General features: G+C 40.7%; 1 protein-coding gene across 2 annotated transcripts in view; it reads left to right on the forward strand.

Annotated features, from left to right (window-relative positions):
* The window catches only part of MAP3K7CL (MAP3K7 C-terminal like), a 41,305-nt gene extending 27,621 nt beyond the window's left edge, over nucleotides 1-13,684 (forward strand). Inside the window, exons 4-5 of one of the 2 annotated variants that reach the window (XM_010590329.3) lie at nucleotides 1,447-1,562; nucleotides 12,483-13,683. In XM_010590329.3, coding sequence (XP_010588631.1) covers nucleotides 1,447-1,562; nucleotides 12,483-12,663 — 297 coding nt within the window. In that variant the 3' untranslated portion in view covers nucleotides 12,664-13,683. Of the gene's footprint in view, nucleotides 1-1,446; nucleotides 1,563-12,482 lie in introns of both variants that reach the window. The other variant, XM_023548484.2, reaches the window with a different exon arrangement.
* The last annotated feature ends 333 nt before the right edge of the window (nucleotides 13,685-14,017 follow it).

Genomic DNA, 14,017 nt, shown 5'->3' on the forward strand with positions numbered 1-14,017 from the left:
AAACTTCATAAAATTTTTATTACGGCCTTGGTGGATTGCTAAATATGGCACACAAAGAAACCTGTGTTCTTGGGGAATGTAAAGAGAAGAGAGAGCAAAGAGTAAGAAATTCATTAGTTTTCCATTTATTATTATAAAGTTGGGTGAGGGTGTGACCTAATCAAACATATAGGTTACATGTATAGGCTTTTGCAAAGAAAGTTAGGCTGGAGAGTCTTTTTTTTTTTTTTAATTGTGCTAGGTAAAAGTATACAGTGTGAATTAGTCTCTCATTCAAAAATTTATGCACAAATTGTTTTGTGACCTTGGTGGCAATCCCACATTCTATCAGTACTTGAAGTGTCTTTTTAACAATGAATTCATATTTCTCAGATTTTATATAAAGGTTTTCTATAAATAATTGGAAAGGGTGCTCAAAAAACTCTCTAAAAAGCTATTAACTAGTGTTCCTAAAAGTAATGGTTTTAATAACGTGTTGTTAACTAGAAATTGGAGTCCGTGAGTGCTGCAAATGTTTATGGATTTGGCTATTAGCCAAAGGTTGTAGGTTTAAATTCACTCAGAGGTGCCTCAAAAAAAAAAAAAACAGTCCTGATGATCTGCTTCCCAAAAATCAGCTATTGAAAATCCATGCAGCACAGTTCTACTCCGATACACACGGGGTCGCCATGAGTTGGAACCAAATCGAGGACAACTGGTTTAACTAGAAGTAGAATTATGAGGTCAGGGGAAACTGGGTCTTTTAAAAAAATTTTATAGAAGTAGAATTTTCACCATGTTCTCACCAGAAAGTTTAGCATTGCTGGTGTGTTGCTCTCAAGGAGAGAAGAGGAACGACATGGATCTGTGCTTTCTCCTGCCTCGCCTGTAGCAAGCATGGCTTTATCTGGGGTTTGGTCTTTCAGAAAGAAAACAAACAAAGGAAAAAGAACTCTGCTGCTATCCAGTCCATTCTGACTCTTAGCGACCCTCCAAGACAGAGGAGAACTGCCTCATGGGGTTTCCAAGGCTGTAAATCCTTACATAAGCAGACTGCCACATCTTTAGCCCTGGTGGTTCCAACTGCAGACCTTTGGTTAGCAGTCTGAGATCTTAACCACTGCCCCACTAGGGCTCCCATACTGGCAGAGTCAGCGAGAATCTGTCCAATGTTGGTTGTTAATGTTAGTCTCATACAAAAAAAAAACTCCCTTCTAAGGAAAATACTCCAAATCAAACCCATTGCCCTGGACTTGGCTCTGACTCCTAGCGACCCTATAAGACAGAGTAGAGCTGCCCCATAGCGTTTCCAAGAAGATTTGAACTGCCGACCTTTTGGTTAGCAACCGAGCTCTTAACCACTGCCCCACCGGGGCTTCCCTAAAGAACATGGAGGGCGGAAAAGGACTGGTCTTGGGTTCTGCCGCAAAGCAGCGCACTGATTTCTCCTTGCTGTCGTCTGTGAAGCCGCTGCCGCCTTGTCACGAGTCCCCGGAATCCATGCAGGTGTTCAGGCAGCACTGCCAGCTCGCCGAAGAATACCATGAGGTCAAAAAGGAGATCGCCCTACTGGAGGAGAGGAAGTGAGTACTTTCCCCTGAGCGCTCTGTCCTCAGCCTGAGCACTGCCTGCTGCTGCTGGACTGGGGGTGATGGGGAGGGGGTGGTGGGGGATGGAGAAGGGGGGATGGGAAAGGGGCTGATGGGATGATGGGGAGGGGGTGATGGAAAGGGGAGATGGGGGAGGAGGAGGGGGGATGAGAAGGGGGGATGGGAAAGGGGCTGATGGGATGATGGGGAGGGGGTGAAGGGGGAGGGGGCATGAGTACTTTCTGCTCAAAACTCCATTTTTAAAATAAGAATTTTCAGTTTAGGGAATTAAAAATGTTCAGACACCACTCAGAGCCACACTGTGTTTCCTGCGAATGTGCCTAGGGGTCCCAGAGTGCTTTGGCTTGGGTGAATTTTAATTAGTTAAGCGATGGAGCTCCCACCCCAGTGAAGAAGCCCGCCGGAGGGCGCTTTGGAATCCTGTAATGTGTTAGTTGACTGGCTGCATTTTGAAGTTCGTGTAAGTTTTTTTATCTTCAGAGCTTCTACTGCCATTACAGCTCTGCTGTAAGGAATTGTACAGCTCTAGTAATTCTCTTACGGCAGAATTTGCCTCCTTTTTAGTTGTACTCCATTCTGCTGGTGTCTACCCCGATGACCCCACCTTTTTTTATACTTTCTAAGCATCAGATACCTTTCCTTCATAGAGCTGGTTAGAGCTTGTACGTACACATTTGTTACAGAGGTCATTTGATTAATCATTGTAGCTCCTACTAAGTGGCGCCGTGGTTAAGAGCTCGGCTGCTAACCAAAAGGTCAGGAGTTGGAATCCACCAGCCACTCCTTGGAAACCCTGTGGGGCAGTTCTACTCTGTCCGATAGAGTGGCTACCAGTCGGAATTGCCTCCATGGCAACAGGTTTGGTTTTGGTTTTGACTAAGTGGTGGTATGTAGTCCCTGGGTGGCGAGGGTTAACATGCTTAGCTGTTAACTGAAAGGCTGGAGGTTTGAGTCTACCCAGAGGCACCTCGTAGGAAAGACTTGGTGATCTACTTCTGAAAAATCATTGAAAACCCAATGGAGCACAGTTCTACTCTGACACACATGAGGTAGCCGTGAGTCCGAATTGACTTGACAGCAACAGGTTAGTAAGTGGTAAGTGCCAGAAAAAAAGAGATGGTCACATGTTGCTCACCATCCTATTTGTGGAGTGCAGCACAGTAGGTGGCCTGTAGATGCTGAATAAATTTTTGTTCAGTGAGTGATCCATAATCCAGACATCCTGTGATTCTTTAACTTTTTAACACAGCAAAACTGCCCACAGGGTTTCCAAGGAGCGTCTGGTAGATTTGAACTGCTGACCTTTTCGTCAGCAGCCAAAAGCTTAACCACTGCACCACCAGGTCTCCAAGATAAGAAAAGGCAGGGTCAATGGCTAGAGGTGAGGAGGCTGGCCTGCTAGTGGAAATACTTTACTCAAGCTGTTGGAACCACCAAGGGGGCCAGACGCCCTACTTAACGTAGATGTTACTCATACACCTATGTATGTTTTTGCAGAACCCACCCTATTTTCTCTCCAAATCTGTCTACACTTTAGACTTTTCTGGAACCTTTGATATTATCTCTGTTTCTTTTCTCCACAAATAGTTGGCTGGATATGAGGCAAAGGCCACATCCTTTTGTTTTTCCTTGAAATCTCTCAAGTTCCCTTTTCTCCCTTCCCACTTCTACCATTTGCGTTTTGTCCCTTATTACCTCAAGTTTGGTTGATGCAATATTCTAACTAACCTCCCTTTGATATAAGGGTTTCTTGTTGATATGAAATGACACCCAGTTCTCCACGGCCTCCACCAAACTGAGTCCAGTACAGCTAGATGGTGCCTGGCTACCACCACTGACTGTTCTGACAGGGATCACAATAGAGGGTCCCGGACAGAGCTGGAGGAAAATGTAGAACAAAATTCTAACTCAAAAAGAAAGACCAGACTTGAGAAACCCTGAGAGTATGGACCCAGACACCCTTTCAGTTCAGTAATGAAGTCACTCCTGAGTTTCACCCTTCAGCCAAGATTAGACAGGCCCATAAAACAGAATGAAACAAAAGGAGCACACCAGCCCAGGGGCAAGGACTAGAAGGCAGGAGGGAACAGGAAAGCTGGTAATAGGGAGCCCAAGGCTGAGAAAGGAGAGTGTTGACATGTTGTGGGTTGTTAACCAATGTCATAAAACAATATGTGTACTAACTGTTTAATGAGAAACTAGTTCTGTAAACCTGCATCTCAAGTACAATTAAAAAAAAAAAATGACACCCAGTTCTTGGTCTAGATTTCAAGACCCATCCCAGTATACGGAGCTCTGGTGGTGCAGTGGTCAAGTGCTTGGCTGCTAACCGAAAGTTTGAACCCACCAGCTGCTCCATGGAAGGAAAGATGTGGCAGTCTGCTTCTGTAAAGATGACAGCCTAGGAAACTTTATGGGGCAGTTCTACTCTATCCTTTGGGGTCACTAGAAGTCAGAATCAACTCGACCGCAATAGGTTATACCAGGATGGCCTTGTTTGTCTGTAGAACTTGCTTGTCTCATCCTTTGCCTTCAGCTATACTGACCTATAGTTTCCCAGGGCACAGAGAAGACCCTCCAGCCTCAGTCCTTATACCAAGCTCTAGGCCTAGGACACACAATTCTTCCTCTGTACGTGTCCAAATGCTACCCTTCCTTAAGGAGGCTTAGCTCAATTCCCCGTCTCAACCATCCCACAGTGATCAACTTTTCTCCTGATCAAAGAAATATCCACTGGTATCTTTTTAAGTTCACGTCCTATCTTTCTGACTGCATATACTTCTCACAGACATGGATACCCTTTAACATTGCTTTGTATCTGAAACACCTGTCTTTGAACTGTTCATACGGTAGATGATCAATGTGGTGAGGGTTATTTAGAGTGGCTGGTTATACCAAAAAAAGAAAAAAAAAAGCAGCTAGACCCGTTGCCACTGAGTCAATTCTGACTCATAGTGCTCCTATAGGACAGAGTAGAATGCCCCATAAGGTTTGCAAGGAGCAGGTGGTGAATTTGACCTGCCAACCTTTTGGTTAGCAGCCAAAGCTCTTAACCACAACACTACCAGGGTAATATACTGTGTACACATTATTTTAGTTGTAGTTTGTATGGTCTATTTTTAAAAGACAGAGTCCATATCAGCAATAAAGTGCTACTGAGATATACTTTTAAATTAAGAAGTGTGGTTACATCTTATATTAAGAAGTAAATGAGGTTGGCCCTCCAAAAGTTTATAGTGCTCATTGTCTTCAGCACCTCACTGGAGCAGAAATTCATTTTGCAACAGTTTTTTCTTGTTTGTTTTTAACCAAGACAAATTGGGCCAAACGGATTTGATCCAAGAAATTAACTCTTTTTTTTTTTTTTGGTGATTCTAGTGAGATTTTCTTTCTCAACATTTCATAACGTGTGACTGATAATGTTGCCTCTGGTGATTGGTTAGTATAAGCTAGACACAAAGAGAGATGCTAACTAAAGTATTTTAAAAAGAGGGTTTTCCTCTATGGGAATCATTTAGGCACAGGTTAAAGTCTGGACTAAGCTGAAGTTCTCTCTCGTCTCCAGAGGGGGTCTCTCTGGATCATGTTTGGGAGACCTGGAGGCTGTGCACCAAGAAGAGTTGATGCAGTTATTTTAAATCATGTCTGTTGAATGGATAAAGGCAGTAAAATATTTTCTAGGACTCTAAACTGCATGGGATGAATCTAAAGAACCATTGCTTGTTGGCTAATGATGTAGGAGCTGCCCTTTCCTACTTTTATTGAAACTTTTTTCTTTCTGCTGTTTAAAAAAAAAAAAAAAGACAACTTTATAGAAAGCTTTGAAAAATGACCAAGAATTCTGATACCTTTACAGAACTCCTGCTGTCATTTTGGCAGATTTCTTTCTAGGCCTTTTGTATATGAATTGGTGTTTTTATATGATTGCATACACAGTAACATGGAATGTGTAGCACACCTTTTTCACAAACTATTTTGCCATAGAAGTTTTTACATAGCTCACATAGCTTTTTGTGTATATATTGTAAAATCATGGAAGTGGGATATAGACGTTTTATGGCTTTTGAAATCACCAAATTGTTTGACAAAGTTTTTTTTTGGTTAAGAATATTTGTCTTTTAAAAAATTATTATTTTTATTGTGGTTTAGGTGAAGGTTTACAGAGCAAATTAGTTTCTCATTAAACAATTAACACATATTGTTTTGTGACATCGGTTGTCAACCCCACGACATGTCAACGCTCTCCCTTATCGACCTTGGGTTCCTCATTTCCTTTCGTCCAGCTTTCCTGTCCCCTCCTGCCTTCCCATCTTTGCCCTCCTGGGCTGGTGTGCCCATTTGGTCTTGTATATATGGTTGAGCTACAGGTATTGTTGTTGGTTTTATGGGCCTGACAAAGTTTTTTTTAAAGTATATGGTTAAACTACAGTTTGATCAGCCATAAAATTTGCTTTGCTCCACAGAGAGTATTTTACCTTGTTCGAAGGAGAAACCCTGTGCCCTGTTCTGTTCCAGAATGCTGTGCTAGGGGCGGAGGTGCTTAGAAGAGTGACTTAGAATGTCAGACAAAGAGACAGACTCTGAGAAAAGTCAGGCTGAAAAACGTTACGATGATTTTTTTTTTTTTAAACAATTCAGTGGTTTCCAGTGTATTCACACAATTATGTAACCATCGCCGCTATCAATTTCAGCAACGTTTTCCTCACCCTAGAAAAAGACCGTGTGCCCTTTAGTTGTCACTCTCCTCTTTCTCCCAATCCTAAACAACCACTAATCTTCTTTGTCTCCATAGATTCGCCTGTTCTGGACATTACATAACAATAGAATCATTTAATAATGTGGTCTTCTGGGAGTGGATCCTTTCACTTAGCATAGTGTTTTCAGTGTCCAGCCATATTGGATCCTGAATCAGTATGGTACTTCATTCCTTTTTATTGCTGAATTTCCATGGTGCGAATATACCACGGTTTGTTTTCCATTCATCAGTTGATGGACATTTAGGCTGCTTCCTCTTTTTGACTCTTATGAATAACGCCGAAATAAACATTCATGTAGACGTATTTGTGTGAGCAGAGGCTTTCAGTTCTCTTAGACATGTACCTGGAGTGAAGATGCTGGGTCTTATGATAAGTCATTTGAAGAACTGCCGGCCTATTTTCCAAAGCAGCTGCACCATTTTATATTCCCACCAGTGGTGTATGAGGGTTCTGATTTCTCTACATTCTCACCAACACTTGTTATTTGGCATTTTTCAGCCGTTGAAAACCCTGAGGAGAATAGTTTTACTCCTGACACACATGGGGTCGTTCTGAGTAGGAATCAATTCAAAGCAACTGTTTTATTTTTTAAGTGGATGGGCATCACATTGAGGTCTTCATTTGCATTTCCCTGATGGCTAATGATGTTGAGCATCTTTTCAAGTGCTTACAGTCATTTGTGAGGAGCCCTGGTGGTGCAGTGGTTAAGCAGTGGGCTGCTAACGGAAAGACGGGCTGTTCAAACCCACCAGCAGCTCCTCAGGAGAAAGATGTAGCAGTCTACTCCTGTGAAGATTACAGCTTTGGAAACCCTATGGGCAGTTCTCCTCTGTCCTATAGGGTCACTATGAGTCAGAATTGACTCGATGGCAATGTGTGTGACCATTTGTATATCTTCTTTGGAGAAATGACTATTCAAATCTATTACCTATTTTAAGTTGGATGATTTGTCTTTTTATTACTGAGTTGAAAAAATGCTGTATGCTTTTGGTGGGCTTCAGACAAAGCATTAAAGAGGGTTTTTATATGGAGATAACATCACCATGCAGACCTATCTTCTCTTGTCTTTCTGAAACAGATAATATGGTGAAGGGGCGAGCACCATCTCATCTAGGGGAACAGCAGGATGGGGAAAGAGGAGCACACACAATTTATAAAATTAGTCTAAAATTAGCCCTGCTTTGATTTGTTTTTAATCATGACATTTGATTTTTTCTAAAATTTCTAATAATAGAAAATTTCTATATTTAGCCAGAAACATTTGTTTTTTTAGGAGAGTCCCCAAAGGCAGAAGTTCTTAAACTATGTGCTTAGAAGCCCCTCAAAGGATAGTGGGGAAGGAGGGCAGAGGACTGTGCCAGAATCAACTAGAGAAGGTCCAATTATATGTTTTATTTGCTTCACTTCATTGTAAGATTTTCTTTGAAAAAGGATTCCATGGCTAGAAAACATTGAAAACCAAACGTCATTTTCATGTTCCAAGGATATTTTTCTTAAATATTTACTCAGCCTTCCAGAAGTCAGGTCTCCACCGTCATAAAGAAATAGTCAACAGAGATATTTGTCCCCAAGTGTTCGCAGGTTATATGTGGTAATGTGGGGACAAGTTCTATCCTTTCTTTCTCAAGATGTCTGATAGGCGTTCCATGTAAGATAATGGGATTTGGGTTCATTTTCACATTTGAGTCCATCATCAACGGTTACTGTGTCAATCCATCTCACTAAGGGTCTACCCCACCCTCGTTAGCCCTCTCGTTTACCAGACACAATGCCTTTTCTCTGCCAATTAATTCCTCCTGATGACGTGGCCAAAGCAATCAGTGATCTGTAAGGTTTTCATTGGCTGATTTTCAGAAGTAGATTGATCATCAGGCCTTTCTTTCTAGTCTGATTAGTCTGGAAGCTCCACTGAAACCTGTCCACCACGTGTAACCCTGCTGGTATCTGAAATATAGCATAGCTCACAGCATCACGGCAACACACAAAACCTCCAATAAATACTTGCTGAATGAATAATTGAAGAATAAGCTACCTCAGAAACAAATAGGATTTATGGGGTCAGCCAAAAAACACGAACAAAATCTGTTTGGCTGTAGAAATATGGCCATCATAAATAATTCTGCTTTAAAAAACCTATATTTTACATTTCACCAATTTGAGCTGTTTTTTTCCCTCAGTTATCTCATTTGAGCCTCCCAACAAGCCCATGTGACAGCAAAAATCTTTACTTATCGCACTTTAAAGATGAGAAGAAAAGGACCTAAAGTGCTCATTTAACTGAAAAAGTCACACAACTGATAGGAACAGCGAGAAACAAGACCTTAGCTTCTGATTAAATGCTTAGTGCTCTTTGCCCCAAGCCTAGTTTAAAGAGTAAATGGAATAATCGAATGTTGATTAGTAAAATTCCTCATATAACTGTTTTAAAGAAATTGCTTAATAAAACCTTTATAAGTATATGAAAGACATGCTTTGAAATCCTCCGCCCATCTGAATCATCTCTTCCTGTTCTACTTTTTTCTTTTAAATTGACTGCGTCATACGAATAATTCAGGTGGAATAGAGTTTTGCTTTCAAATCCCGGTCTGAGAGTTGGCGGTACTGGAAATGGCTAATTTCCTAGTTCCTTATCTGAACTTGCTTAAAACTCCCAAAGTCATCTGTTAATTAGTTTTGACTGGTAGGGCTAGTGAATCATAAAATCACAGATTTTACAACTAAATGGAATCATCGGGAATCTCTAGTCCAGTGTTCTCACATCAGAGAAAGTCAATAATAATTTCTCCCTTGCTGGAATCAAGTGATAGTTTAATAAATTAGTTTCATGCATTTGATAAGTAATTATACACATATTCAACGAAAACTGTCAAAATATCCGTTGTTTCCTGTCCAGGACCTATTTATATAGACATATTTATGTTCAACCATTAGCAATGTATAATTAAACTCTGGTACATCAAGCTACAATTTTACAACAGATGACTGAGGAATGAATTAATATTTGTAAGTGGCTAGAATGTGGTAGATGGAGCAAGTGTCATTAATTAGCCCATTTTAAAAATGAGAAAACAGAAACTTAACATGCTCATTTAACTGAAAAAGAGACACACAGCTGATAAGAAACAGCCGGAAACAAAATCTTTGATTTCTTATTACTTATATCCAGGGCCGTGAACTGGTTTGTTATTTACGGTGACCGTGAAGATGATTCAGGACTGGGGAACATTTCTTTTATAAGGTCGTCAAGAGTCTGAGTCCACTTTACTGGAGCTATCTGTCTGTCTCTCTTATGTTCTGAACACCATAGAGGATCCAAAGATCAATAAGAGCCCAAAAGGGCTTTTTTTGTTATATCAGCTTTTCTGGTTTTCTTCTACCTGTCCTTGACTGGGCACTTTTTTTTTTCCCCTATTGCTTGACTTCATTCAGTGGTCACCAAAAGGGGTACGCAAGGCAATTTATTGTGTGCAGAACAAAATACTACAACTTTTGTTCCAATTTTCTTTGTATCCTTTTTCTGGTATGACATTTTTTTTGGATACAATTTTAAACTTACAGGACAGTTGAAAAAATAATATGAAGAATTCCCATATATCCTTTTCCTGGATTCACCAATTCTTAAGTTTCCCCAGTTGCTTTATCCTCCTTTCCCTGACCCCACTTCCATGCTTGCATGTGGCTCTCTCTCTCTCTGTATGTGCATTCGTATATACACATCTATACATATACAGGCAGTCCCTGGGTTACGAACATCAGACTTACAGACAACTCATACTTACCTTTCAATGTTATATAAATTTGCCCTCAGTTTGAAATGATAGAACCAACCCTTACTTGCAATAAAGTCTTCATCGCCATCATCTTCACTTGCCGCACGTGTAGCTTTTAAGTCACTAAGAAGGCTTCCAGCTGTTTCTTGCAGTAAAGTAAGACTAAATAAGAACCTTATGCACCTGTTCCAATTTACCTGTAAATTTGACTTAAAGACTTAAAGTCACAATTAGGAATGGATCTCCTTCGTAACCCAGGGACTGCCTGTATACACACTATCATGCCCCACTGCACTTAAAAACGGCAGTGAGTATATTCTAAGAATGAGGACATCCTCTCACTTAACCCTGGTAACAATGATTAAAATCTGGAAATTTAGCATGGATATAGTCATTGGTGGCTGCCATCTAGTGGGCTCCAACTCATGGCGACCTTATGCATAATAGAACAAAATGTTGCCCGGTTCTGCACCATCTTCATGATTGTTGGTATGTTTGAGCCATTGTTGCAGTGATAATGGATACAGTACTCTATCTAATTTACAGTCCATATTCAAATTGCTTCAATTTCCCAGTAATGTCCTTCATAGCTCTTTTTTTTCCCCCCAGTGTAGGATGACACATTGCATGTGATTGTCATTTCTCTTTGGTCTCTTTAAATCTAGAACAGTCCTATGAATCTCGAACAATCCTTTAAATCCGGAAGAGCTCTTAACCTTTGTTAAGAGTAGAGGCTATGATTTCCCTCAGCTCGAGATTGTCTGGTGTTCCTCAGGAGTAGATCCCAGTTATGCATTTGTGGCAGGAATGCCACAGAAATAACGCTGTGTTCTTCTCACTGCCTGTGATACCTATTTATCCCATGACTGTGACGTCAGGTTTGATCACTTGTTTGAGGTGATTTACCAGGCTTCTCCACACTTTTCCCTTTGCACTTAATAAGTAATTTGTGGGGAGATACTTTGAGACTATGAAAATATCTTGTTCCTCATTGAACACTATGAGTTGGAATCGACTTGACGGCAGCGGGTTTGGTTTTTGGTTCATTGAACACTCACCCTGTAATTTGGCATTCCATCTCACCCTTTTAAGTTATCTAAATTTGGATATGTTTTATAATATGCAAAATATATTAGTATGGTAGCATATGTATGTAGTTTATAAAAGCACACGTACGTAGGAATATCTCAACTTCTGCAGTGCTGCTACGTGGGTTCGAACTGCCAGCCTTTTGGTTAGTGGTCAAATGCAAACTGCTTCTGCTAACCAAGGACCTTTTGTTAATTAGGGCTTTAATGTGTATGTAAGGACTAGGAAAAACAAAACAAAACAAACCTATTGTCAAGTTGTTTCTGGCTCATAACAACCCTATAGGACAGAGTAGAACTGCCCCATAGGGTTTCCAAGGAGTGGCTGGTGGATTCAACCTGCGGACCTTTTGGTTAGCAGCTGTAGCACATAGCAGTTAACCACTGCGCCACCAGGGAAACACATGGAGAATAGCATCTCTAAGGAAGGGGTTGGAACTCTTTAGTTCAAAGAAGCCTAGTAAAGATTTGTTAAGCTCAGAAGTAGGAAAATGAAGATAACAACTGAATTTCAGAGGATGAAGATTAGGTAAGGGGCACACACTATAGTTCTCTTACCTACAAGACAATAGGCAGCATCTTATAAAAATTATGAAAAGATTCTGCTTTTTTCTTAAATTGTCATTTTTATAATGTGTTATACTCTTAAAAAGATCACTTTTGTGTTTTTTTTTTTTGACTCTTGAAGGAACTTTGGGCTTTCTGCGTGTGTGTAGTGTTTTGGGTGTGTCTGGTAAGTTCGGCTGCTAACCAAAAGGTCTGCAGTTCGAATCCACCAGCCACTCCTTAGAAACCCTATGTGGCAGTCCTACTCTGTCCTATAGGGTCCACTTTGAGTCAGAATCAATTAGACAGCAACGGTTTTGGTTTTGTTTTTTTGTAGAGATGCTAGACTTAAAATAAAGGAATCTAAAACTTGTGAGGAGTCTTTGGGTGGTATAAATGGTTAAGACATTTTGCTGCTAACCAAAAGGTTGGCGGTTTGAACCTGCCCCGAGGTGCTTCAGAAGAAAGGCCTGGCAATCTACTTCTGAAGAAAAACCAACCGCTGAAAACCCTAGAGCACAGTTCTAGTCTGACACATAAGGGTTTGCCGTGAGTTACAATCGACTTGACAGCAACTAGTGCAAACTTGTGAAGCTGGAAAAATAAGTTATTGGCAGCAAGCAGAGGCGGTAAAAATGAGAATGTTTTATTTCCATTGTGCTCTGACTATGTAATTTAATATTTTGCGTTAAATTTGGTACTTCTTCCTCCCATGCCCCCCTGAATCTTCAGAAAGGAGCTCATTGCCAAGCTGGATCAGGCGGAAAAGGAGAAGGTGGATGCTGCCCAGCTAGCTCAGGAGTACGAGGCGCTGATGGAGGAGAACCGGACACTGAAGCTGGCTCAGTCTCAGTGTGTAGAACAACTGGAAAAACTCAGAATACAGTACCAGAAGAGGCAGGGCTCATCCTAACGTGAAGTTATGCAGCATGAGCTTCGAGGCTGGTGCCCGCTATGCGCTGGCCGAAAGATTTTTATTTCCAAGGGATAAGAGTAAAATCTATTATAGCTTCTCTTTATTACCCACATGGCAAATGCCTATAATGAGTTTAATGCTTACCAGCTTCTAGCCTGAGAGAAAGGATCTTTTATTTAAAGATAATTAAATGGAATCTATTCCCATTATATGTTTTCAGAGATCAGAATTCTTTTCCAAGGATATTTTTTTTTTCTTATTTAGGAAGATAGGATCAAACTGTTCATCAGGGTTGAAGATGATAAAAGTAGAGTATTAACTGGTCCCACTAAGAACCATGGGCAGAGCAGAGTTAAGCCATGAAACTAGCTAGCGAAATGCTCACTGCAGCCCACCATCTATGTATTTTAAAACTTCATGCCTTTGATATTTCAAATGTGCTCAAATCTAAACTGTCAGAAACTTCTCCGTATATATTTATGTTCCCCAGAGTCAAATTTAATCCCTCCGTGATTGATTGTACTCAGGATAAATGGTCGCATATCCAAAAAGCTTTCTCATGCAAAAATGAGCAAGAAAGCAGGTCTCAGTGCCAAAAGCACATTTGCCAGTGCTAACTTGCTGTTGCAATAAAAAACATTTTGGGCTGCATTTTCTTCACACCACGTTTCCTCACATTCAACATCTCTGCCTTCGCTTGCTGGTGTGTGTTCTAGGGGCACAAGGGTAATGGAAAAGTATCGTTTGGGCATGACCTTGGTGAGCTTCCGTGAAAACATAGTGAAATTATAGCTATCACTTTGCTTTGGATTTAAGGAGACGTTTTGGATCAGTAGTAAGTCATAGGAATATGTGAGCAAAATGAAGATTAAAATGATTTTTCCCCCTTGTTCTATCACCGTATTTTCCCAAATTGATCTCTTTGTTTTGTCCATTTCTATTCATGTAACTTTTTTCATTAAACATGGATCAAAACTGTCAGTTTGTATTTTGCCTCTTTCTTTACCCCCTTATGCTAAAAGTTGGGATTGCCTAACCCTAGTCAAAAATTGTTCTCAGGCATCCTTATATGTCCTAAGAAAGGAGCGAAGCCCCCTTTTTTGGAAAGGTCTGTGGTTTCTCACACAAACAACTCGGAGCTCTCGTACTAAATGTGATGCCTTTGTGTCTTGAGAGATTTATCTAGACACCATAAAACACCAAACTTGATTAAAATAATAAAATGACCTGGGATAGACCAATGTTTCTCATCTGGAGTGATTTTGTCCCCCTGCCCCCAGGGACATTTGGCAATGTGACAGTTTTGTTTGTCACTAGTGGGGGCTGGGTGAGGTGCCACTGGTATGGAGTG

The sequence above is a fragment of the Loxodonta africana genome, chromosome 20, assembly GCF_030014295.1.
Source record: "Loxodonta africana isolate mLoxAfr1 chromosome 20, mLoxAfr1.hap2, whole genome shotgun sequence".
Lineage (NCBI taxonomy): Eukaryota > Metazoa > Chordata > Mammalia > Proboscidea > Elephantidae > Loxodonta > Loxodonta africana.